Below are 26,284 nucleotides of genomic sequence, written 5' to 3' on the forward strand. Positions count from 1 at the left end.
GAAGAGGAGGAGGAAGAGAAGAAGAAGAGAAGGAAGAAGAAGAGGAGAAGCAGTAGAAGAAGAATAGGAAGAAGGAGAAGGAGGAGGAGGAGGAGGTTTCATAATAGAGAACAGAAAGAGGAAAGGAGAATTCTGCTCATATTGGAGGAGGAGGAGGAGGAGAGGAGGAGGAGGAGGAGTAGAAGTAGTAGAAGAAGAATAGGAAGAATAGGAAGAAGGAGAAGAAGAAGAAAAAGAAGAAGAAAAAGAAGAAGAGGAAGAAGAAGTAGAAAAAGAAGAAGGTTTCATAATAGAGAACAGAAAGAGGAAAGGAGAATTCTGCTCATATTGGAGGAGGAGGAGGAAGAGGAGGAGGAGAAGTAGTAGAAGAAGAATAGGAAGAATAGGAAGAAGAAAAAGAAGAAAAAGAAGAAGGTTTCATAATAGAGAATAGAAAGAGGAAAGGAGACTTCTGCTCATATTGGAGGAGGTGGAGGAGAAGAGGAGGAAGAGAAGAAGAGGAGGAAGAGGAGGAGAAGTAGTAGAAGAATAGGAAGGAGAAGGAGGAGGAGGAGGAGGAGAAGGAGGAGGAGGAGGAGGAGGAGAAGAAGAAGAAGAAGAAGAAGAAGAAGAAGAAGAAGAAGAAGAAGGTTTCATAATAGAGAACAGAAAGAGGAAAGGAGAATTCTGCTCATATTGGAGGAGGAGGAGGAAGAGGAAGAGGAGGAGGAGAAGAGGTGGAAGAGAAGAAGAGGGAAGAAGAAGAAGAAGAAGAAGAAGAAGAAGAAGAAGAAGAAGAAGAAGAAGAAGAAGAAGAAGAAGAAGAAGAAGAAGAAGAAGAAGAAGAAAAGCAATTCCACTCAGGTGACCCTGAAGTGCCTTGCAACAGTGACGGGTGACGGTTATAAAGATTCCTTGGAGTTGGGTGAGTTGAGAACTCATCACTCAGGGAAACTCTCCAGTGCTCAGAAGGTGAAGATGGATCGCTCTCCACTCAACTGCCCCCACTGCAATCTCGAATCCACCCAATGGCTTGCTGGCAATGCTGACGTTGATGGTTTAGAAACATAATGGATGTGGAGACAGGGCGATTTGTCACGACCCTTTCTCCTCTATAAAAAAGTCAGCACTCACACACGCTGCCATCGCAAGCCCTACCGGCGTTGGTCTTGTGGAAGAAAGAGACATGTCTTGAGAGAATGTGAGTCACGGGCTTCTTAGCTACACTGGCTAGTTTTGTCTCTCCTCCAGGCATTCATCAAGAATTTATAGGAATGTCCAAATAGATGCTGCCCAGGGCCCATGAGCCTTTGGTAGCACCGTGTTTGAGGCAGAAGGTCAGAGAACCTGGCTCACCATAAATAGAGACATGACTCATAGGACTTATCCCAAGGAGTAGCCTTCCAAGCCTAATCTCCTAAGGGCTAGTCTTTTTGGGAGAAGGGGCAGAGAATTGCACCGCTATTTCCAGCTGCCGTCTGAAATTGTCCGATGACGGCATGGCTTGATATCATTTTCAATGGGCTCCATCTCTATTGGAGCAGCCTCTGTGAATTGCAGTTGTTTTATTTGCTGTGCCTTCATAAACTTTATAACTGGAGTGGATCAGTGGTTAGACTGCATTATCTGCAGGCTGATTCTGCCCACTGTCAGGTGTTCGATCCTGACCGGCTCAAGATTGACTCAGCCTTCCATCCTTCTGAGGTGGGTAAAATGAGGACCCAGATTGTTGGGGGAAAGAGGCCATAACTCTGTAAATCACTTAGAGAGGGCTGTAAAAGCACTGTGAAGCGGTCTATGAGTCTATTGGCCTTCCTTCCTTCCTTCTTTTCCTTTCTTCTCTCCCTCCCTCCTTTGCATGGTTAGAATGCAGTATTGCAGGCTAAGTCTGCTCGCTGCCAGGAGTTCCATCCTGACCAGCTCAAGGTTGACTTATCATTCCATCCTTCCGAGGTCGGTAAGATGAGGACCCAGATTGTTGGGGGCAAGAGGCTGACTCTGTAAACCACTTAGAGAGGGCTGGAAAGCACTGTGAAGCGGGATATAAATCTAAGTGCTATTGCTATTCTTTCCTTCCTTCCTTCCTTCCTTCCTTCCTTCCTTCCACCCACCCACCCACCCACCCACCTACCCATGATGCACAGTAGTTAGAATGCAGTATTGTAGGCTAACTCTGCCCCACTGCCAGGAGTTCGATCCTGACCAGCTCAAGGTTGACTCATCATTCCATCCTTCCGAGGTCGGTAAAATGAGGACCCAGATTGTTGGGGGCAAGAGGCTGACTCTGTAAACCGCTTAGAGAGGGCTGGAAAGCACTGTGAAGTGGTCTATGAGTCTATTGGCCTTCCTTCCTTCCTTCCTCCCTACCATGGTTAGAATGCACTATATTGCAGGCTAACTCTGCTCACTGCCAAGCGTTCAATCCTGACCGGCTCAAGGTTGACTCAGCCTTCCCTCTTTCCAAGGTTGGTAAAACGAGGACCCAGATTGTTGGGAGCAAGAGGCTGACTGCTTAGAGAAAGCTGTAAAACACTGTGAAGCAATATATAAGTCCAAGTGCTATTGCTATTAAGAGTTAGTGGAACATTGGAGGAGGGGCACACATGTAGAATGAGAGTATAAATGTCCATTTCATTTTGGATACACCCTCCTCATTCCAATTCTCCCTGTAAACCGTTTTAGGAACATGCTCTAGCAAAAAAAAGAGAAGACTTTGTCTAAATCCAAAAAGGGTTGTAGAGCCTCAGGGTTCCTCTGCCCTGGGGATGACTTGCTAGTGCCCCCTTCTGGATTGCAGGGTTTAAAACAAATCTTTACACACATCATCTTAATGTTAGAATATATTTCCGTAGGAATGCACTTGTTCTAGAAAGAAGACGTGGAATGATCCAAAGACATCTCCACGAAGCTGTGTTCTTCCCCTTGATGCAGAAGCAGAAATGGTCCAGAACCAGTTCCTCCCACCTTATCATTGCTCAATGGTTCCTACTCTGTTACTTCAACAGCGGTCCAGAGAAGATGCGTTGTGGAGCTAAATTCATTGTATAGGGTAAAGGTAAAGGTTCCCCTCGCACATATGTCCTAGTCGTTCCCGACTCTAGGGGGCAGTGATCATCTCCGTTTCAAAGCCGAAGAGCCAGCCCTGTCTGTGGTCATGTGGCCGGCATGACTCAACACCGAAGGCGCATGGAACGCTGTTCCCTTCCCACCAAAGGTGGTTCCTATTTTTCTACTTGTGTTTTTAATGTGCTTTCCAATGAAGGTTGGCAGAATCTGGGGCAAGTCATGGGAGCTCACTCAGTTACAGGCACTGGGAATTCGAACCACCGAACCACCAACCTTTCTGATCGATGAGCTCAGCGTCTTAGCCCCAGAGCCACCACATCCCTTCTTTACCTCGGAGTGCTTAGCTCCAAGGTTCCAAATGCAGCACTCAAAAACGGGGCCCATCCCATCGATTTTTAGGACCTGTATACGCTGGTTCTAGCTTTTGACTTCAGCTTCGTTTTCCCAGGAATTGCTTCAGATTGCTTCGGATAACGTCTCCTCTTCTTGGAAATCCGGGATCCGGAGGGAGTTAGTTCAGTGTGGTTTCTCCAGTAGCAGCCTTTTTGCCCTGGAGCTTCCAGGTATGATGGTTGTCATACGGCAGCATGAATTTGACATAGCCCGTCAGGTAGAGCTGGTCTTATTAGGCCACCCTAGCTGGCAGTGTATTAAACAGGAAAGCATTTGTACCAGACACCTACAGAGGTGTCACATTTTAATCGTGCTTTGCCGTTATTTGATACTCTCCTGGCCAAAATGATTACAACTCGCCGAAGACTCAGATGATGATTAGCGTTATTAGCAATCAGATGCTTTTTTCTTATTAACAAACATGTAAAATACACACACACGAAACCTAGACGTACACCACATTTACACAATACAATACGAACAGGAAGCTCCTGTTCTTTCTAATAGCAATTATCAATCGATACAGCTCACCTTATATTATTTCCCCTTCTATTGTATTTCATTTGGAGTTCACCATTCTTAACCCTCTTGTTTTACTCACAACTATCATTTTTTGAGTTTTGTTATATTCCTTCACTGATTCGTGTTTCTTTCCTCCATCCACCTATACCATTTATCCCATATCTGGTAGAATTCTGAGCAATCAGATGCTTTTTAATTAAGGTGAGCAGAGAGGTTTTTTTTTTTTTTTACATCTAATGCTACTGCACACTTAACGTACTATAGCACATGTAAATATATGTAAATAATACGCACCGGGAAACAAACAAAAAATGTTTTTCACGCTTATGACCATTGTCGCATCCCCATGGTTACGTGCTTGAAATTCAGAAGCTTAGCAAGTGGTTCATATTTACGATGGTTGCACGTCCCGGAGTCATGTGATCACCCATTGTGACCTTCGGGCAGACAATGTGAATGGGGAAGCGGGATTCACTTAACAACTATGTTACTAATGTCACAAATGCATTCTAACCACAGGAAGGAAGGAAGGAAGGAAGGAAGGAAGGAAGGAAGGAAGGAAGGAAGGAAGGAAGGAAGGAAGGGGGAAGGAAGGGGAGGAAAGGAAAGGAGGAAGGAAGAGCAATATGTAAGCATTTGTGAGAGTGTGTAAGAATATGTAAGAGTCAGCCTATGGCCCTCAACAATCTGGGTCTCCTCGTTTTACTGACCTCGGAAGGATGGAAGGCTGAGTCAACCTTGAGCTGGTCAGGATTGAACTCCTGACAGTAGGTAGAGTTTATTGCATTTTAACCACTGCACAGGAAGGAAGGAAGGAAGAAGGAAGGAAGGAAGGAAGGAAGGAAGGAAGGAAGGAAGGAAGGAAGGAGAAAAAAAAGGAGCAATAGCACTTAGACTTATATATCGCTTCACAGTGCTTTCCAGCCCTCTCTAATGGGTTTACAGAGTCAGCCTCTTGCTCCCAACAATCTGGGTCCTCATTTTACCCACCTCGGAAGGAGGGAAGGCTGAGTCAACCTTGAGCTGGTAAGAATCGAACTGCTGGCAGTTGGCAGGGTTAGCTTGCAATATTGCTTTCTAACTACTGCACACCTTAAGAGGAAGGGAGGGAGGGAGGGAGGGAGGGAGGGAGGGAGGGAGGGAGGGAGGAAGGAAAGCCAATAGCAATAGCACTTAGACTTATAGACCGCTTCCCAGTGCTTTTACAGCCCTCTCTAAGCGCTTTACAGAGTCAACCTCTTGCCCCCCAACAATCTGGGTCCTCATTTTACCTACCTTGGAAGGACGGAAGGCTGAGTCGACCTCGAGTCTGGTGAGATTCGAACTGCCAAATTGCAATCAGCTGGCAGTTAGCATCCTGCGGTACTGCACTCTAACCACTGTGCCACCGCTGCTCAGGGGATACAAAGTTGTTCCCATGCTCCCCTATGGTGGGAACCTTCCTTGGGTGAATTTTCCCAGAAACGCTCCACACGGGCCTCCCCTGAGTCGTGGATGGGAAGAGCTTCCCGCAACTGGCCAGTGTGATGAAGAAGACTAACATCTGTGGTGGTCGCCCATCAGTCTCTGGGTTTACAGATGGATTATTTCAAGGGAGTTCCATTGTTTCAGGAGCTTTAAATGTGCAGGGTGGAATTTTTTTTTTTTTAACACCAGCTTCGAGATTTGGGGATTGTAAGTGGCGATTTCTTCTCCTGGCATGAAATTACCCGCTGGAGACTGCCCTGGACATGCTGAGAGCAAGCCCTCCTCCTCCCCCTCTCCCCTACCTTGACAATCTCCTGAGCAATCTGTCGTGTTTTGTTGACATCCAGGACGGTTTTGACATCTCTCACCACCGAGTAGAGGGTGCGTCCTTTGCACAAGCTGAAAAGGAGAGCAGAATTTTAAGTGGCTGACAGGGGCAAGGCGGGGAAGGAGAGGAAGAAGGAATGAAGACAGAGATAGAGAAAAGAGAAAGAGAAAGAAAAGAGAAACAAATAAAGAAAAGAGAGAAAGAAATAAAGAAAGAAGGAAAGAAAGAAAGAAGGGACAAAGACAGATAGAGATAGAGAAGAAAAGCGAAAGTAAGGGAGAAAGAAAAAGAAAAAAGAAAGAAGGAAGAGAGAGATAGAGAAGAAGAGAGAAAGAAAGGGAAAAAGAAAAAGAGAAAAAGAAAAAGAAAGAAGGAAAGAAGGAAGATAGAGTTAGAGAAGAAGAAAGAGGGAGAGAAAAGTAACAATGAGGAAGAAAGAACATAGACAGAGACAGAGATAGAGAAGAAAAGAGAACGAGAGGAAGAAGGAAGGAAGGAAGGTAGGAAAGAACAAAGAGAGATAGAGAAGTAAAGAGAAAGAGAGAAAGAAAGAGAGAAAGAAGGAAGGAAGGAAAGAAAGAACAAAGAGAGATAGAGAAGTAAAGAGAAAGAGAGAAAGAAAAAGAGAGAAAGAAGGAAGGAAAGAAAGAACAAAGAGAGATAGAGAAGTAAAGAGAGAGAAATAAAAAGAGAGAAAGAAGGAAGGAAGGAAGAAAAGAATAAAGAGAGATAGAGAAGTAAAGAGAAAGAGAGAAAGAAAAAGAGAGAAGGAAGGAAGGAAGGAAGGAAAGAAAGAAAGAAAGATAGACAAACCAAACAGAAATAGAAAAATTGAGAAAGGGAAAAAAATAGAAAGAGTGGGAAAGAAAGAAAGAAGGGATGGATGGATGGAAAGGAGGGAGGGACAGAGAGAAAGAGAGGGGGGAAGAAAGAAGAGAAAGAGAAGAAGAGAAAAAAGAAAAGAGGCGGATTTCCAATCAGAACAACTCCTAGCACTTTGAGCCTTGTAGAGAACGTTCTACGCAGGGAGGACCCTCCCATTCAATTTGGGAGGTTTAGAGATCTGCCTGTATCCCCCGTGCCTACTTTTACGGGAGCCTCCTCCTGAGGACTAGTGACTCGCCTCTGCATCACGGAGGAGAGCCTTGTCACACGAAGACAAGGCTGACAAAAGGCGGGGAGGAAAATAAAATAAAATAATAAAGATAAAATAAAACCATCAGCCGGCCGAGATTTGCCCATCTTCCTTTTGCTGCTGCCGAGAAGATCTATTTGCGGAGTCTTAATTACCAAATGCAGCTGCTGGTGCTGGGGAGGGGGAGGGGGGGTGGGGAGGGGGAGAAAGGAGGGGACCCTGAAACCAATTAAAATCTGTATTGACATTTGAATCATGTAATGGAGCCTGTGGGTGGATGCTGCCTCGACTTCTTCCCCCATTGAAAAGACCCCCTTCTCCAGCATGCAGGCACAAACACACACAAACACACATACACACTGGTTCCCATGCCCACACCTACGCTCCTGACGGGCAACTGGAGGAAGCATAGGCTAAATACCTGATAATAAACCCTCCCCCCCCAAAAAAAAGCAGCTTGGGGGAATCGCAGGTGTGCATTTAAACTGGTTCTGCCGCGAGAGGTAAGAGAGTCGGCGGAAGGGATAGGCGTCCCAGCTTCCTTCTACCGCCCACCTCCGCTGCCAACGGCGCCATCCCACACCCTTCAGATTTAAACTCTATTTCAGATTCATTAGACTGAGGAATCTGAGTAGGCTTCAGCCCAGGTCAAAAGGCTGATAAACTGCTCAGCGGCAAAGAAATATACAATACAATAGCTGAGTTGGAAGGGACCTTGGAGGTCTTCTAGTCTAACCCCCTGCCTGGGAAGGAAACCCTATACCGTTTCAGACAAATGGATATCCAGCATCTTCTTAAAGACTTCCAGTGTTGGAGCATTCACAACTTCTGGAGGCAACTTCTGTTCCACTGATTAATTGTTCTAACTGTCAGTAGAATTTACTCCTTAATTCTAAGTTGCTTCTCTCCTTGATTAGTTTCCACCCATTGCTTCTTGTTCTACCCTGCTTTGCAGAATAGCTTGACTCCCTCTTCTTTGTGGCAGATCCTGAGATATTGGAAGGGTGCTATCTTGTCTCCCCTAGTCCTTCTTTTCATTAAACTAGACATACCCAGTTCCTGCAACCATTCTTCATATGTTTTAGCCTCCAGTCCCCTCATCCTCTTGGTTGCTCTTCTCTGCACTCTTTCTAGAGTCTCAACATCTTTTCTACATTGTGGTGACCAAAACTGGACACCGTATTCCAAGACCTTACCAAGGCCTTATAAAGTGGTATTAATACTTCACGTGATCTTGATTCTCTCCCTCTGTTGATGCAGCCTAGAACTGTGTTGGCTTTTTGGCACTGCTGCAAATGGCTGGCTCCTTTTTAAATGGTTGTCCACTAGGACTCCAAGATCCTTCTCAGAGTTACTACTATTGAGCAAGGTACCACAATTGACAAAACAATGGGGAAAAAGAAAACAAAAAAGTGAAACGTAATGCTCTCCTGCAGAATACTTGAACGGTATCGCATTCAACAGTCATATTTTTTTAAAAAAATAGGGAGAAAAGTTGGTCCAGAAATCTATAACCCAATAAAGATCATTGTCGTGATCTTTAACTGGGTGTAATATAGGACAACAATTTTTGTACCAAGGCCATTCGTATCAATTAACGTGGAGAATGTGACCCCCGACTCCTGACGGAATAATATAACATTCCCCTTAATGGGGAAGCCAGCAGGAAGTCGTTTTTGCCTCCCCGGCTCCGGAAGCTTTCTTCAAGCCTCCAGGAGGGCGAAACGGACCTTCCCGGGCTCCAGAAGCCCTCCGGAGGCTGGAAACGGACCTTTTTCCAGATTTCCAGTACTTCCGGTAGACGTTTTTTCGCCGTCCCAGAGGCTCCAATGGGCCCTGCACTTACCTGGCATCCAAAACGGGCCACGTGGAGACTCCTGGGAGGGGAGGGGTGGGTGGAGTGAGCCGGTCTTTGTAACTACCAGTTTGGCGAACCAGATTAAAATTAACATTTCGTTGGCCCGAACTGTTCCGAACCGGCTGAATCCCACCTCTGCCACTATGAACTTCTTATATTATTGAATAGTAGACATCAGCTCCCATTTTTGACCTGGTACATAATACAGACCAAGATGCTTTCCAGAATAATATCTATTTCGTTTTCCAAATGGGGGAAGGAAGAGAAATGACTCGGAGTTTTCCTTATGACTTTTCTAATGTTTCTGTCTTTCTAACAAGTGTTAGTGATGTCTGGCAGGAGCTCGGCTCCAATGGGGCAAGCAAACTTTCCAGCCCACCCACTGTCTCTTTTGTGCTTCTCGTCACACCTCATCTCCACCACAATGGGGTAGTTGGACCATTGCGGACGGGCGACCTGTGTGGCCGTCACATCCCGCTCTGAACAATTCTGCAAATCAAGCAGTCAATGAAGCCTTAGCAGGACCTGCTGTGGCGGAAATTCAAAAAACGCTGGAAGGTGGGGTAGGGATTTAATGAGGAAGAACTGGAGATGGTATGGACTGCTCAGCGTCTCCCGAGGGAGTTCATGCAGGTGGTCTAATGTATAAGGTACATCAAGGCAAACAGGCAAAACTGAAAGAGCGCACTTCTCCATGGGTGTATTAGTTGCGTTGGGGAAAGGGGTGCCAGGGTCAAGCAGAACAGTCAAGCAGCAGCTAAACCCTGTGGCCACTGTTGCTACCAAGGAGGTAGCTACCACGTGCTGAGAAAAGAGCATATATTTAGAAGAACCTGGCTGTTGTGGCTCACCAGCAGCCAGCAGAGCTGGCAGCAGAGTCGGACAGTGAGGAGGTTGGAGAGGGACATGGGCCAGTCCTGGAGGCTGGGGAAGGCTCGGACGAGGGCTCTGGGTGCCGCCTGGCAGTTCTCAGCTGCCTTTGGAGCTAAACAGCAGTGAGGCAGAGGAACAGCTGGAGCCTGTTCCCAGTATGCGCATGCGCAGAGCTGCCAGAAAAAAATAACAGCTCAGAAATCAGGATCGGCTTGGGAGTAAAGCCACAGTTGGACAGTGAATGGCCTCCTCTCATAGGAAATAAAAGAGGAGTGAAAGGGGAAGGGGCTTTTGCAGGAAACAATTCATTCGTCCATTCATCCGCTCGTTTCAGGAGTGTGAAGATCTGTCCGTGGATCTCAGAGACTCTGTGCCAAGTCTTTCCTTGCACAGCAGCTCATTTGGAAAATATTGACATGGCAGCTCTCCAAGATAGATAAGGTCTGTGCTCATAAATCCACCTTTGAAAGACTGTTTGCCTGGCCTTGGCTGAATGTGAATGAGAGGAATTTCACATCCGTTTAATAAAAGGGTTTTTGTCAAGACCAGGAATCCGCTTCGTGCTTTTTGGGAAAGCCTAGATCAGAACACTGAGCCTTCCTAGATGTGATGGAATGGAGCAGGCTGGATGACCAGTGGGTGCATCCCAGAGGAGTAAAAGGTGGCTCGGTCTACATGTGACCTGTGAGAGGAAGAGGATGAAGACAGCCCCTCCCTAATAGTCCCTCAAATTATATGGTAGGCACAGATAGTAATGTGCTTCAGTTTGGCAAGATTCCGTCTACAGCTGTGATATAATAAAGACCTCGGTTTGGAAGATTCACTATGTTTCCTTCTTGGTTTTTGGGCCTGACACTAAGCCCTGCTATCATTTCCTGGTGTATAAACAGTTATGCCTGCACCAGAGAGTGGTAGCTGTCACAGGTGGAAGAAGCTGGGAGGGGCCAAGAATGGACAGGAAATCGTTTTCACAGTGTCGGAAGAGGTATCCTTTCCCCCCTTCATGTATTTGAAAACTGTGAATGACAGACATTTTGAATAGCATTCCCCAAAGAAGGCACCCTCGGTCAGGCCTCAAAAATCAAGAACAACGCACAGAGTTACTTAAGAACAGTTTCCTCTATTGCTCTTCATCTAGAGTCGGGATCTTGCCAGACTAAAGTACCGTATCTTTCAGAGTATAAGATGCACCTTTCCCACCCACAAAAGAGGGTGAAAATTTGGGTGCATCTTATACACTGAATGTAGCCCTACCGGCCCCAACCATTTGGCTTCTGCCTCCCAGCAATTTACCTCTTTGAAACAAACGGGGGCTTGCAGAGGCTTCAATAGACTATAACAATCCCTGCAGCCTGAAACAGCTGATGATCGAGAGAAATTGAAAGTGAAACTCACTGTTTGCTCCCGGAGGCAAATTGCTGGGAGGCAGAGGCAGATTTTTTTTTCTTGTGCTAATCAGACTGTTTGTTGCAAGGAGATAAGTCAACCACTATAAATGCCTATAGAATGTTCAAATTATTAGACTTATTTTTTAAAGACTGCTTTATTATTATTCTAGACAATTTAACAAAATGAAGAAGCTTTTTAAAATAAATGCTTGATCTGAAGAGGCCCAGTGCTATTGTTTTAAAAAGTGCTATTCTTTTAAATAGCAGAGAATAACTATACTTCCAGAAGGCACATCAATTTTAACAGCATCTGTCCAAGTATAGTCTGAAATATAACACTGTGTATATTGTCTGTACTGTTTGTTGCAAGGAGGCAAATTGCTGGGAGGCAGAGGCAGATATTTTCCCCTCGTTTTCCTCCCCAAAATCTAGGTGCGTGTTATACTTCGGAGCGTCTTATACTCCGAAAAATACGGTGCCTATCTGCATAACTACAAATATATTCTGGGAATTGCTAGGGAGGAGCCGTTTTAATCTTCTTCCTGCCTACCAAACATTCAAAGCTTTGCTGTCTCTTTGCCCTCTTGGGAATCCAGGCTACATTCCACCACATTCTCTGAGTGAAGTTACAAGTACACAAAACAGACAGTTTGCTGACTCTAATATTCTCATTCTGAAAGCAAACAAACCACATGCACACACATATACACAAAATACAATTTCTAAGGACTGGACAGAGATAAGGATTGCTTAAAGGATGCTGATCTTTTTCCTGGGCCTTTAGTTAGCCAAGGGAGCTGATACTGTTCATTATCTATTGAAGTTTTTTTATTAAATGTATAAGGGGGAAATATATATCTATACCTATACCTATACCTATATCTATAGCCATCTCTCTCTCTCTCTCTCTCTCTCTCTCTCTCTCTCCCTCCCTCCCTCCCTCTCTCTCTACACACACACACACACACACAAACACACACACATATTGTCACAACCCAGGGTATGCCCAAATATGGGAGAGAGCATACTGCTTCTCTTTTCTGTCTATCGGCTCACTCTGGGAGCCATCCAGGCAGAAAGCCATTTGTTTATGTTGCCTTGTTACATTTGTGTTGCAATCTCCCTTTATTTATTTATCAGCACAAATGTGGCACACACACACACACACACAAATATTTTAATTTCCACAAAATTAAACTCTCTGGGATCCCCAAGTGCTTTTCTCTCTATGGCAGAAAAATTGTCTACCAAACACGGAAAGCAACTAGGGGCAAGTAACAAAATACAGTCTCTGTGAGAAGGGTGGCATAAAAATGAATTAATAAATAAAAGAAAAATTAGCTTTCTGCCTAACACACCTATCACTTCATTTCCAGAGGAACTCTTTTAAAATAACGCTTCCCAAATTTAGACGCCACTATTAAAAAAAACAGACCTTTGAAGTCTGGTGCTGGAGAAGACTCCTGCATTGAGCCCCTTGGACTGCAAGGCCATCCAACCGGTCAGTCCTAGAGGAGATCAGCCCTGACTGCTAAGGTCAGATCCTTAAGAGGAAACTCAAAGACTTGGGCCACCTAATGAGAAGGAAGGGCTCACTGGAGAAGAGCCTCATGCTGGAAACGATGGAGGGCAAAAGAAGAAGGGAACGGCAGAGAAGGAGGTGGCTGGATGGAGTCACTGAAGCAGTCAGCGTGAGCTTCAATGGACTCCTGGGGATGGTAGAGGACAGGAAGGCCTGGAGGAACGTTGTCCATGGGTTCGTGATGGGTCGGACAACAACAACAACAAAGTCTTTTCTAAATCTATCTGAGCTTAACATTTTATATTTGGAATCAGTGGAACAACTTGCCTCCAGAAGATGTGAATGCTCCAACACTGGCAGTTTTTAAGAAGATGTTGGACAACCATTTGTCTGAAGTGGTGTAGGGTTTCCTGCCTAGGCAGGGGGTTGGACTAGAAGACCTCCAAGTTCCCTTCCAACTCTCTTATTCTATCCCATTCTATGTTAAAAAGAAGGTGGGATCTTTCCCCTAAATTACAAAAGTTTCCATAATGATTCAACCATGTATAAAACTGGGGGAACCTGGCAAGAGTCTGACACACACATTAATCCGTGTGCATGTTTACAAGACCAAGCAAAACTCTCCAGTTCCTGAAATAATAGTCAAGGAACACGTATGAATGGCTCTCAAGTTCACTTTAGATGTTCTTCAAAGATAAGGCTGAACAAAGGCCAACAAAGTGCACCTGCTCCTTCTCCCCCCCCCCCAGTAGGCATGGATGGATGTCAGCTTTGATCTCCCAAGTTCTTTTCTTTTTTCCCCACTTTGGTTTTGTCTTGAAGGATCAACTACGCTGTCATTTAAGGTGACACCTGCAAATCTGGTCTGAAGTGTTGCTCAAAAAAAGGCAAATTGAACAAGCCTCTCGGTGGCCTCTACTGATTAAATTGGAAAGGAAGAGTTCTTCCAAGCATGGAGAAGTCTATTGGTAAAGACGAGGGAGGCACCTGTTGAAAAACAGCAGGTGTCAACCCTAATTCGACAAGAGAAATTTGGGAAGCTACACAAGGGTCGGACACTCAGATTTTTTAAAAATATAATTCGGCACTCAACATCTTCTTCCAGAAGTGGCATTCAGCTGGTTCGGACTGGTTCAGCTGAATCGGTAATGGAAATCGTTGGTGGGCCTGCTCACCCGCCCCGGCTCTATGCCGTTCTATTTAGGCACGTTTTCAAGCCGTGCATATGCGTGCAAGCCGCACGCACAATCAAAGCACATGCACGCTCACATTTGCGAACCAGGAGGGAAAGTAAGTGAGGGACGCGTGGCTCAGCGGCTAAGACGTTTGAGCTTGTTGATCAGAAAGGTCAGCAGTTCGGCAGTGCGAATCCCTAGCACTGCATAATGGAGTGAGCTCCCGTGACTTGCCCCAGCTTCTGCCAACCTAGCAGTTCATAAGCACGTAAAAATGCAAGTAGAAAAATAGGGACCACCTTTGGTGGGAAGGGAACAGCGTTCCGTACGGTTTAGTCATTAATTCCCTCAGCACTGTCAAACTATTGACTAAGGCTGCATTACTATTACTATTAGTCTTCTCATCATTTCTATCCCCCATCTCCTCCCACTTATGGCTGCATGACTGTAACTTTGTTGCTTGTATCTTTACAATTTGTATTGATTGTTTCCTAATATGATTTGGTTGCTTATTCGTATACTATGAGTATCATTAAGTGTTGTATGTTATGATTCGTGATGAATGTATTTGGCTTTTTTTTATGTACACTGAGAGCATCTGCACCAAAGACAAATTCCTTGTGTGTCCAATCACACTTGGCCAATAAGAATTCTAGTCTATTTTATTCTATTCTATTCTATCCTATCCTATCCTATCCTATTCTATTCTTCTATTCCTTAATCAGTTCTATTCCTTAATCTGTTCTATTCTATTCCTTAATCTGTTCTATTCTATTCCTTAATCTATTCTAGTTTATTCTACTCTATCCTATTCCATTCCATTCTATTCTATTATTCTATTCCATTAATCTGTTCTATTCTATTCATTAATCTATTCTACTCTATTCTACTCTATCCTATTCCATTCCACTCCATTCTATTCTTTCCTATTTCTATTCTATTCTTCTTGGATGAGAAGCAAAACATCTTCAAGAAGAGAAACACAGCCATTTGCCTTTTTAAATAGCGCCTTTGGGTATCTTTTCAAGGGCTCGATCCTGGGGCAATAGCCTTTATTACCAAACAACAGTTGCATCCCCAAGTAAGTTCAGTACAAATTCAATGTAGAAGAAGGTAGTTTTTAGGGAGGAGAGGGAGGAGCAAAAAGTTTGCCTAAGAGGAAAAAGAGAGAGAGAGAGGCACAGATCTTTCTGAAGCACCTTTCCAAGTAGTCTTCATCAGTCAGACGAGGAAGAAAAGCAAATATTGGAGAGACGCAGAGCCTCTCTGATGAAGACGTGGGAGTCTTTCATATGTAAGTACTCAAGATTTTGTGCCTCTGCTACCTTGCAACACCTGGGCCTATTAAGAAGCCACCTGCCTGATCTTTTCACAGGTTTCTGTTTGGTGGGTTGTTTCCTTTTGAAAACTTCCTTCACGCTCGGCGAGTTATCAAAGAAAAGACCTCAATGAGTCAAGGATCGCGGTAATGTTTCCGCGCTCCCTTGCTGAAAATTGCTGGGTTTTCTTTTATTCCCCCTCTCCAAAGGTGCTATCGACCTGACGCGCTTTCAACCGACGTGGTTAAGAGCCGTATTTTTTTTTTTGCCAGTGAAAGAAACGCAAATGCCTTTTGATATACACACCGCCTCGGAGGAGAAGGAGGAGGCCCTTCAGAATCCAAACCATTTATACAGGCACCTCTTCACCGCTCAGGGGGAAAAAAACAAACAAATTTGCAAATGTTAAGAGAGAGAGAGAACCTGGCAACTCGCCTGAACTCGCCGTGTGAGTTGAGCACCTCAAACAAGGTCTCGGCCCCATTAAATCGGCCAATTAAAGGAGCACCTGCCTTTGTCAAAAGGCTAATCCTTCCCGTACGAGGAATGTGAAAGCAGTTCTGTTTTCCCCTCGCTTTGCCGGTCTCTGAAACACGGCGTGCCTAATTTGGTTTCCCCCTTGGATTCCTGGGTATCCATGCTAGATTTCGAAGGCGAGAATGCAAGATGTTTACCTAACTAAAAGACCGCTGTAAACAGCCAAGGTGATGATGGGAAATTCATGCTATGGTAGCCTTGCAGATGCTCTTACAGCGGCAACTGACTCGTACCGGGTCAAATCTTGCCCAGGACTTGACTCCCTATGGACCCCTGATGGATAGTTGAAAATGAAACGTTGATGTTCACCGATTTTCACAGTGTCAAACAACACGGTTACAGGTAGTCCTCAACTAATGACTGTAAATGAGCCTTGCAATTATGGTTGTAAGTTGTGATGGTTATAAAGCAAGTCATCATGTAACTGGCCTGATTTGATGACCCTTTTTTGTGTGCAAAAGTCATAAATCAAATGCGGTGTTGTTAAGCCGCAACGCCACAATTTCATGAGGCCAGTCCTACACTCCTCTGCTCGTAACAGAATACCGTATGCCACCAGATTTGAAATTTTGGACTTAATACAATTGATGGAGTCCAGAGGTATTTCACAAGAAGAATCTTCGACTCCCCTGCCCACAATACAACCTCTTATGCCACCTGGCTCAAAATGTTGGGCTATTAGCACATATGTTGGACCTGCCCGGAAACAGAAAAATATTGGACAAAAATTTGGAAATGGGTGCAAGAAATTACAGGAGAACAGATAAAATACAAACCCGAAATCTTTCTACTGGGAATAATCAAAGGGAAATATACAAAGAAAATTAAGTACATATTAACACATCTGCTAACTACAGCTAGAATAGCATTTGCCCAATGCTGGAAACAAAATAATACCCCCTCGGACGAATTAGTGATTAAAAAAAAAAACCTTGGATTGTGCAGAGATGGACAAATTAACACTGAAATTAAAAGATAAAGAAGTCGGAATATTATGAAATTTGGAACAATTGGTACAAATGGGTGCAAAACAGGAATAAAATGAATTAAGCCAAAAAACAATATATATAAATATATATAGAACTGTGTATAAAGTGTGTAAATATAGAAGTGAAATATTATATACATGTACAGGTATGATGACATAACAATGTTGATGTAATGACTGTAATGTGTTGTAGAAGGGAAAAAATAATTTAAAAATCTGCTAAAAAAACCCCAAAATGTTGGGCTTGGACAACCTAGAACTATGCTACCTTTGGTCTGATCTAAGCATAGTACATAAAATTATTTGCTACAACATCCTACCTGTCAATGACTACTTCAGCTTCAATACACAAGCACATAATCGATACAAACTCAAGGTCAACCGCTCCAAACTCGATTGCAGAAAATACGACTTCAGCAACAGAGTGGTCAACGCCTGGAATGTTCTACTTGATTCTGTGGTTTCTTCCCCAAACCCCCAAAACTTTAACCTTGGACTGTCTATTGTTGACCTCACCGCTTTCTTAAGGGGCATGCATAAGTGCACAAATGTGCCTACCATCCCGGTCCTAACAAGCCCATTTATTCATATCTATTTCATGTATTCATAATCTTGTATGCGCTTATATCTATTATCTTATACATGCATGACAAAACTAACAAATGAATAAATTTTAAAAAAATTATGAAGTGAACCCATTGTTCGCTATGGACTGGAGCTTTTCTTTCTTTCTTTTTGGAAACTGGAAGTAAAATTGACCCAGGGAAGAATGCAGATGCTTTTGGGGGGGGAGGGGCCATTGTAACTTTGAAGGATTGCTAAGCAACTGGTCATAAATAGAGGACTACCTGTACTTACAAAGAACTTGAAGATGCTTATTCTGTGGTTCTAGGACAGGGATCTCCAATCCCAGGAATTCTGGGAGTTGAAGTCCACAAGTCTTAAAGTTGAAAAGTGTGGAGACAAGCTGAGGAATTCTGGGAGTTGAAATCCACAAGTCTTAAAGTTGCCATGTTTGGAGACTGGCTGAGGAATTCTGGGAGTTGAAGTCCACAAGTCTTAAAGTTGCCATGTTTGGAGACTGGCTGAGGAATTCTGGAAGTTGAAGTCCACAAGTCTTAAAGTTGCCAAGTTTTGAGACTGGCTGAGGAATTCTGGGAGTTGAAGTCCACAAGTCTTAACGTTGCCATGTTTGGTGACCACTTGCTGTAGGCAAGGAAGTCTTAACTAGACTATCGCCTTCTTACAGAAAATCTGCCATCTTGTCTTCAACAAGAGGCTCATGGAAGAGGGTGGGGAAACTGGTTTAAATTTAGGACCACCTGCCCTCTTTCTTCTGATCCCAAATTTAAGCCTGAGTTTCCTCCCCGTTTTCCAACTCATGCAAAAACTCATACCTATGTATGCACGCCATGAACTCCAACATAGTCGTTGAAACATGAAGCTGCAAAGCAAGTCCCATCGCTTTTAACAGCTCTGATACTAGAAAAAGTAAGGAGTTCACCACTGTGTCAACAGCCGTTTAATATATGCGGTGAGGAGGGAAGGAGAGCAAGAGAGAGAATGGTTGTTTTGTAGCGTTGCTGTCCACTTATGCCTTTCCCAACCTCCCTACTCTTCTTAAGGTACCGCAATCAGTTTGAGGAATGTTCAGCCAAGCGAGCAGAATCCCAAATTGCTTGTTTGGCTGGGGTCGGTGAGGGTGGGGGGGGGAAGAATTATGCCGTCTATTTACACAAGGTGGAGGCAGCGGGGAAAATGAATCAAGCTAACAAGCCCACCCGACTTTGTGTGAGCCATAACAAAGAGAGAGAGAGAGAGAGAAATAGAGCTTTTCCATACCTGATGTATTTTTGTTTACTGAGAAGTATTTGACTCAAACAAAGGAGTGTTATTTCAGCAAGAGCCAGTTATAAGTACTATCTTACTGCTGGTATTTCAAACGGTCTGAAATGTAGATGTAGCAGATGATCGGGCTGAGCCCAAGGGAGGGGGTCAAACGCATCATCAGTCATGAGTCCCTTCGTGCCTACAAGAGGTCTAAATCCAGCCCACCATGAATTCCTTATCTCCCACTCGTTTCCCTTGACTGTTAGTGGTTCAGATTCTTCTAGAGAGCTTACATCTTTATACCCATTTGAACTGCCTGCATCTCCTGATTTCTCTGGCACTTGACAGTAGAGTGAAATACTTCTAAGTGAACAGGAATTCACCAGTAAGATACTGGCTCTTGCTGAAATACACTGGCTCTTGCTGAAATACACCCCTTTGGTTGAGGGTGAGAACTAGCCAAAAATCACAGGCCATTGGTTGATCTGTGGGAGGAAGCCTTATGAGATGCGTCTTCAGATTCCAAGGCTATTTCAGGTATTGGCAGTGATTTATGAATCAGATTTTGAAAAAGCAGATTCTTCTAATTGAGAGGTAGACAGGGCATATGGATCAGCGGGGGATTCCTGCCAGTTTGCCCCAGATTGGGTGAACCGGTAGTGGCAGGAGGCTCCACCCACCTGCCTGGACACTTCCGCGTGAGAACCGGTAGTAAAATAAATTGAAACCTACCACTGGTATGGATATGGAATACAACTATAGGTAGACATGATACCTTTAGATGAATGAACTCAACAACCCACCTCAACAATGTTAAGATGTGTGGACTTCAACTCCCAGAAATCCCCAACCAGCATGTTTCAGTACCCTACTAGCTAACGTCATCAATAGCTAACACCATTCTGTAAACCACTTCAAGAGGGCTGGTAGGCACTGTGAAGCGGTATATAAGTCTAAGTGCTATCACTATTGCTCTTTCTTCCTTCCTTCCTTCCTTCCTTCCTTCCTTCCTTCCTTCCTTCCTTCCTTCCTTCCTTCCTTCTTTCCTTGATGGTGCAGTGGTTACAATGCAGTATTGCAGGCTAATTTTGCTCACTGTCAGCAATTTGATCCTGACCGGCTCAAGGTTGACTCAGCCTTCCATCCTTCCAAGGTGGGTAAAATGAGGACCCAGATTGTTGGGGGCAAGACGCTGAAAACCACTTAGAGAGGGCTGTAAAGCACTGTGAAGTGTTATATAAGTCTAAGTGCTATTGCTATTACCACTTCCTTTGTTTCTGGACATGGGATATAGCACCAATTTCCTGAAAATGCTTAGATGCAGGAGGAATGAAATCTGGGGGCCTCTCTAGGATAATCGCTTTCTTTTCCTTCTCTCCCCTCTTCACGCATTGCCTTGCCAGCTGTCAAAATAAGATGACACCTCTCCAGAGGGAGATACGGGCTCCTTTAATGTACGTGTTAATAAGTGTATTGACTTTTTCCCGCTCCCTTGTCAGTCCCCATCAAGATTTATTCTCCTTTATGGGCTTCGTATCGACTGAGGAAAGCAGTATTCCCACAGGTCGATCAATTGTGATTTGACCACGGAAGGAAGTCAATAGCTATTTATTATATGATCTATGGGCTTCATTACTTCAAACGCTATGAAAGGGAGAACGTGGGAGAACATGTAAGAAAGGAAGAGCTAAGCGGGAGAGGGCCAGAGAAATGGAGGTAATTCAGCCTAAAACTTCTGGATAGAGGTGAAAAAAAAACAGGGCAAAGGTTTCCAGCACGGCCTCAGCAGAATCGGTACGCAAGGAATTGCAAAAAAAAAGAAAAAAAAGAGGAGAGGTATTTGTTCAGCTTCCAAGCAAAGCTAAGGATCACTTCCAAAGTCATTTCCTTTCAAATGTCTGGTGACACCGAGAACAAAGGAGATAATAGGGCAGGAATTCATTGCATAGCAGTGCAGAAAATTCTAATTTAACTAAATTGCTTCTTTTTGGTAAACCCCGTTAGAAAGAATATTGCTTTCATACGTTCCATTAGATCTCTGGAAGTGAAACAAACAGCCAGAGTGGGCAATTGAAATTTGCAGAATAAGCTGGTACTAATGTCCCCAAAAGACCCAGTCAAGGATATTAAAGTCCAGTCAAGGCTGAACGGTGACAAAATCAAGACTAAGCAGTTAATATCTTGATAAGATAATCAAAGCCAACTCAAAAAACCATCGAAGAGAAGGTAGAAATAGTACCTTGGACAGCGCCTAATGAGTTAGCTGATCTTTTTCCCTCTTGGGGTTAGCTACAGCAGTGTTTCTCAACCTTGGCAACTTGAAGATGTCTGGACTTCAACTCCCAGAATTCCCCAGCCAGCATTCGCTGGCTGGGGAATTCTGGGAGTTGAAGTCCGGGCATCTTCAAGTTGCCAAGGTTGAGAAACACTGAGCTACAGCACCTGATATTGTTTCAACATGGAGTTACTACTAACTAAAGCCTTATGTAAGCTAGTGAAGCCTATAATACAGCTGAAAGAGTTGCCTCAATTAAAGCTTTGCTAAATTTTAAAGTTTGCTTCATTTGACGGAAACTTCAAAGTTTGCTTCCTTGTGAACAAACATTTGAGGGTTCCCCCCTCCCCGCCCAAGGAATCAAGTATTCTGACCGAGGCTTCCCAAGAGCCTGAAGCAAACTCCTTGTCCCAACAAAACCCCACTTTTATGAATTGACTGTGAATTCTGCTCATTCACATCCAGAAAAGTATTTCAAGGGAGGATTTACGGTCACAGACCTTATCTGGCTTGGAGAGCTGCCAGGCCAATATCTGCAGAACTTGGCAAGGAGTCTCGGAGAGTCACGAATCAATGAAACCAACTAATTGTTTCCTGCAAACTCCACTTCCCTTTTGCTCCTCTTTTATTTCCTCTGGGAGGAGCCATTCATCGTCCACCTGTGGCCTTACTCCCAAGCTAACCCGTTCTTTAGCTGTTCCCTTTGTCTGGCAACTCTGTGTATGCACACACTGGGAACAGGCTCCAGCTGTTCTTCTGCCCCACTGAAGTCTGACTCTGAAGGCAGCTGATAACTGTCAGATGGCTCTGGCCCCCCCTCTGCCTCCGACGCAGAGCCCTCGTCAGAGCCTTCCCCAGACTCCAGGACTGACCCATGTTCCTCCCCAACCTCCATTCTCTCCGAATCTGCTGCCAGCTCCGCTGGCTGCTGGCAGGCCATAACAACAAGCCTTACTCTAGGGACATTGGCCTCAAGCCATTCTCATTGTACCAGAACATGCAACGGCCAGTTCTGAGTTGGTTTCAATTCTGACATCCATCTCAGGAACTTTCCACCACACATTTTCACCAAAGGACTCAGGACTTTCCCCTGATCCACTGCCGCAAAAGTTGTCTGCTTTGTGAAAAGCGAATGCATGGCATCAAATAAAAGACATTTCCATGTCATTAAAACATGCTTTCCTGGCCATGAAGGGAAAACTTTTTTAAAAATGTAGAAAGCACATAGAAGAGAACTCTTTCATCTCCAGCGACATTTTTTTTTTAAAGCTTTCCTAGAAGAAAACGGTTTTTTGCTCTCGGTATTTCTTTGGCACAGTCATAATTAAGTGTGAGTTAGTAAAGATGTACAGGAATAACAACTCCTTAATGAAGCCGCTCTTTCCGAGACCAGCTGCTGGAGCCTAATAATTTTCTTTCTCCAAAGCGAAGTCTCATTAATGATATGAATCCAACGGAAAGCCTGAAAAACAGGATTTAAAGCCGCTCCCACCACTGCCAGAGGGCCAGTTTAGCAAATGATCATGTTTGATCATGTTTCATCAAGGAGCTCCACATTGAAACATGTTTCCTTTTATGATTGTTTAATCAGCACGACTTAGCAGGACGGGGGAAGGTTATTTACACATTTGGGGTTCAGAGCTGGCAACGATTGGAAAGTGTGGAGATGTTCTAGAGGTGGGTTCCTACCAGTTCCCACCTATTCGGTAGAACCGGTTCGTCAAATCTACCGAACCGGTTACAAGAAGTTCCACCAGTGGACCCGGAAAGCAGGCCACACCTACAGAAGAGGTTCCAAATTTTTTTGAAACCCACCACTGGTCCTTGGATATGATTATTCTACACTATCATGCTCCTATTTATAAAACTCAGTGCCTCTGTGAAAGGTAAGGATGACTACTGCATTTGTGGTGCAATCAGAACATTGCGTGTGTTGAAGTTGTTTTAACGCAAACCAAAGATGCCTTTTAAAAAACAAGTTTGCATCATATTCTTATGCATGCCAGTGCTGTGTGAGAGGTAATTTAAGGTGGTTCTGACAAGTGTTGTCGGCATCTTCATATCCGGTCACATGGGCGGCAAGCCACTCCCATCCGGTCACATGTGCGGCAAGCCACTCCCACAAAGGAGGTCACACCCACAGAGTAGGTTCAAACAGTTTTTGAAACCCACCACTGGGATGTTCCCTTTAAACAGAATAGCAGAGTTGGAAGGGACCCTGGAGATCTTCTATTCCAACCCCCTGCCCAAATCAGGAAACCGTATACCATCGTTGGTCAAGTGGCTGTCTATTTTTGAAGATTTCCAATAACGGAGCACTCACAACTTCTGGAGGCAAGTTGTGGATTAATTGTTCTCACTGTCAGGAAATTCCTACTTGGTTCTAGGTTGGTTCTCCCCTTGATTAGTTTCCACCCATTGCTTCTTGTCCTGCCTACACGTGCTTTGGAGAATAGGTTGACCACCTCTTAACCGAATAATAGTTGGAAGGGACCTTAAAGGTCTTCTAGTTCAACCTCCTGCTCAGGCAGGAAGCCCTATACCAGTGATGCCTAACCTCTTTTGGCTAGCGTGCCAAGGGGGGAGGGTCGTGTGTGGGCATGCCACACCCATAATGCTATGTGCATGACACCAGTGCCCATGTGTGTGATTTCCCCTGCGCATGCGCACACAACCAGCACACCACCACCCCGCTTTTGGCATGCATTTTTTGCCCTCCCCAGGATCCAGAGGCTTTCTAGGAGCCTGGGGCAGGCAAACAGCCTTCCCTGCCCCCCTCCGGAGTGCCAAAAACAAGCCCTACAAGCAAACCAGAAGTTTGGGAACGGACTTCCGGTTTGGTCGTAGGGCCGTTTTTTGCCCTCGGGAGACTTCAGGGAAGCCTGAGTTCAGCAACATTTCTTGGCTGGCTGGGGAATTCTGGGAGTTGAAGTCCATGGTTCCTAAAGTTGCCAAACTTAATAAACACTGTTAGAAGAGAATATTTGTAGTTTGGGATTAAATTTAGTGTCCTTGGTGCTCTCTGAGCTTGGTGGCTTCCTTGCAGAGTTTCATTGCGGAGTTTCATTCCTTGGAGAGTTTCATTACCCAACTAGGAAACACTGATTATGTTATCTAGTTGAGTACTGAAACATCTGCAAGAAAACCACCAAGCTCAGAGAACACCAAGGATCCCATTAGCTAAGAAACACCATCTTAGCTAATCTAGGTCCTATGCCTTTGTCCACTCCCTTCTTCTTGCTCTTCATGTCAGGTCTGTGGCCATCTTTTCTTTTGGGTCTTTGGCCTGCCACACTTTCTATTATTCTACTATGCCTTTTCTATCGTGGGAAAATGGGAGGGGGGATTATTATGGAGTTAGATGCTATGTAGCCATAACAGCATTCTTTCTAGAAAGCCAAGGTCATCCTTTGTCTTTGCACCTCTGCACCTGACCAGAACTGGATGGGTGGAAGCTGCCAGCGTGGCAGTGGGAGATTGGACCATGGGATGGACTTGTGGGTATGGGAGGCAGGATCTTGAACTTTCAACTGGGTGGGGGAAACCGGGAAGCTTTCAGATTTGGGTTTTCCCAGATGTGCCAACGTGTCTCTCTTAACAAATCGGAACTTTGAGCAATACTTTGCCTTGGATTCTGATTTAATTTTGAATGCTGTTTGGAACCCTGATGCACCATCTTTCCTTCAGCTTTTCAACAATGCTGAGTTCTAGGACCATCTGAATTCAAAGCAAAAGGGGTGCACTTTGTCTGCTGACATGCACCCCCCACACACACACCAAAAAAAAACCCCCTGCCATGTGAAATAGCTGCCAAGGCAAGGAGCAGGAGGAAAGGCAGGATCAGAACTGCTGGCAGTTTCCTGCCGGTGTCTCCGGCAGCCTTCGGAGTGCTGAGCCAGGCTTGGGATCGCATCTGTCCTAGCAGAAAACTAATTAGGAGGAATGTCACGCATCCATGCTCCGAATCCCTGGAGATTGAAGCCAGGCAAGCCATTCTGCTGAATTTCCCACACACCCACCCACCCCAGAGTTTCCTACCCCATCACCTTGGGGAAAGCGTCGCATCAAGGCGAGCGATGTTTAACAAGGCCTGTGAAATAGGAAGCGGCCCTTGTTTTCCCATCTGAAAAATCATTTCGATGCGAAGGACATTTGTTGAGCAAAGCTCATAGGGGAAGACTTTTACGACTAGCGTTTACGTATTTGCCACAGCCTGACAATCCTACTTTAAAAAAAAAAATGATAAAAAGGATGATGCATTTCTGCTAATGCCGAAGCCTTAAAAAACAAAAATTCAGCCCATGTGTTTTGCTAGAACTACATCCTGCCTCCCTACTGCAGTGCATTGTGTCTACTGTGAGTTTCGTTTCCTAGAAGGACTAGGGGAGACATGATAGCAGCCTTCCAATATCTCGGGGGCTGCCACAAAGAAGAGAGAGTCAAGCTATTCTCCAAAGCACCTGAGGGCAGGACAAGAAGCAATGGGTGGAAACTAATCAAGGAGAGAAGCAACTTAGAACTACGGAGGAATTTCCTGGCTGTGAGAACAATTAACCAGTGGAACTGCTTGCCTCCAGAAGTTTTGGGTTCTCCATCACTGGAGGTTTTCAAGAAGAGACTGGATAGCCATTTGTCTGAAATGGTATAGGCCTTCTTGCCTGAGCAGGAGGTTGAACTAGAAGACCTCCAAGGTCCCTTCCAACTCTGTTATTCTGTTAAGAAGGGGGTCAACCTATTCTCTAAAGCTATTTAATAGGGGGCCAACCTATTTTTCTGTTCTATTCTGTTCTATTCTAATTCCATTCTGTTCCATTCCGTTCTGCATTCTATTCTATTCTATACTAATCTGCTCTAATTCTATTCTATTCTGCTCTAATTCTATTCTATTCTCTTCTTCTATTCTGCTCTAATTCTATTCTATTCTGTTCTATTCTATTCTGCTCTAATTCTATTCTATTCTCTTCTTCTATTCTGCTCTAATTCTATTCTATTCTATTCTGCTCTAATTCTATTCTTCTATTCTGCTCTAATTCTATTCTATTCTTCTATTCTGCTCTAATTCTATTCTATTCTGTTCTAATTCTATTCTATTCTGTTCTGTTCTATTCCATTCCATTCCATTTTATTCTGCTGTAAGGTGCAGAGGTGGCTGGATGGAGCTTAAATGGACTCCAGAGGATGGTAGAGGACAGGAAGGCCTGGAGGAATGTTGTCCATGGGGCCATGATGGGTCAGACACAACTTCGCAACTCATAACAATAGCAGTTTTGCTACTTTGATTAAGATCTGCTTCAGTTTGTCCTTGCATGAAGTGGCTGAATTGGTGCTAACTCAAAAACGTACTGGGGAAAAAAAACCTCAATTCTTTCAGTGGCCTTCCAGGAAAGTAAGAAAACTAAACGGAGACCTTTAAATGCTCGGGTGTTTTCCACCAACAGAGCATCTGAAATAAACAATTCTTTGCACATCAGACCGCCCAGCCAGTGGTTAGGCCCGATGGGAAAGATGCTGCTTTGCATTTTAAATGAAACGAACAGAAGTCAGTGCCGGGAAGCCCCAAAGCCAGCGATAAACTCCCGGCTGAAGATGAGAAAACACTCCATAATCATCCACCAGGTTCTTCTGGGGC

General features: G+C 44.4%; 1 protein-coding gene across 3 annotated transcripts in view; it reads right to left on the minus strand.

Moving 5' to 3' along the window:
- The window catches only part of KSR2 (kinase suppressor of ras 2), a 202,982-nt gene that overhangs the window by 27,733 nt on the left and 148,965 nt on the right, over positions 1–26,284 (minus strand). For all 3 annotated transcript variants that reach the window (XM_087705677.1, XM_087705678.1, XM_087705679.1), the window contains exon 15: positions 5,730–5,826. In XM_087705677.1, the coding sequence (XP_087561803.1) occupies positions 5,730–5,826 (97 nt within the window). The remainder of the gene's footprint in view (positions 1–5,729; positions 5,827–26,284) is intronic.

This window comes from Thamnophis sirtalis, unplaced genomic scaffold (genome assembly GCF_051295495.1).
Source record: "Thamnophis sirtalis isolate CommonGarterSnake01/CBP01778 unplaced genomic scaffold, rThaSir2_p1.2 scaffold_2, whole genome shotgun sequence".
NCBI classification, from domain to species: Eukaryota; Metazoa; Chordata; class Lepidosauria; order Squamata; family Natricidae; genus Thamnophis; species Thamnophis sirtalis.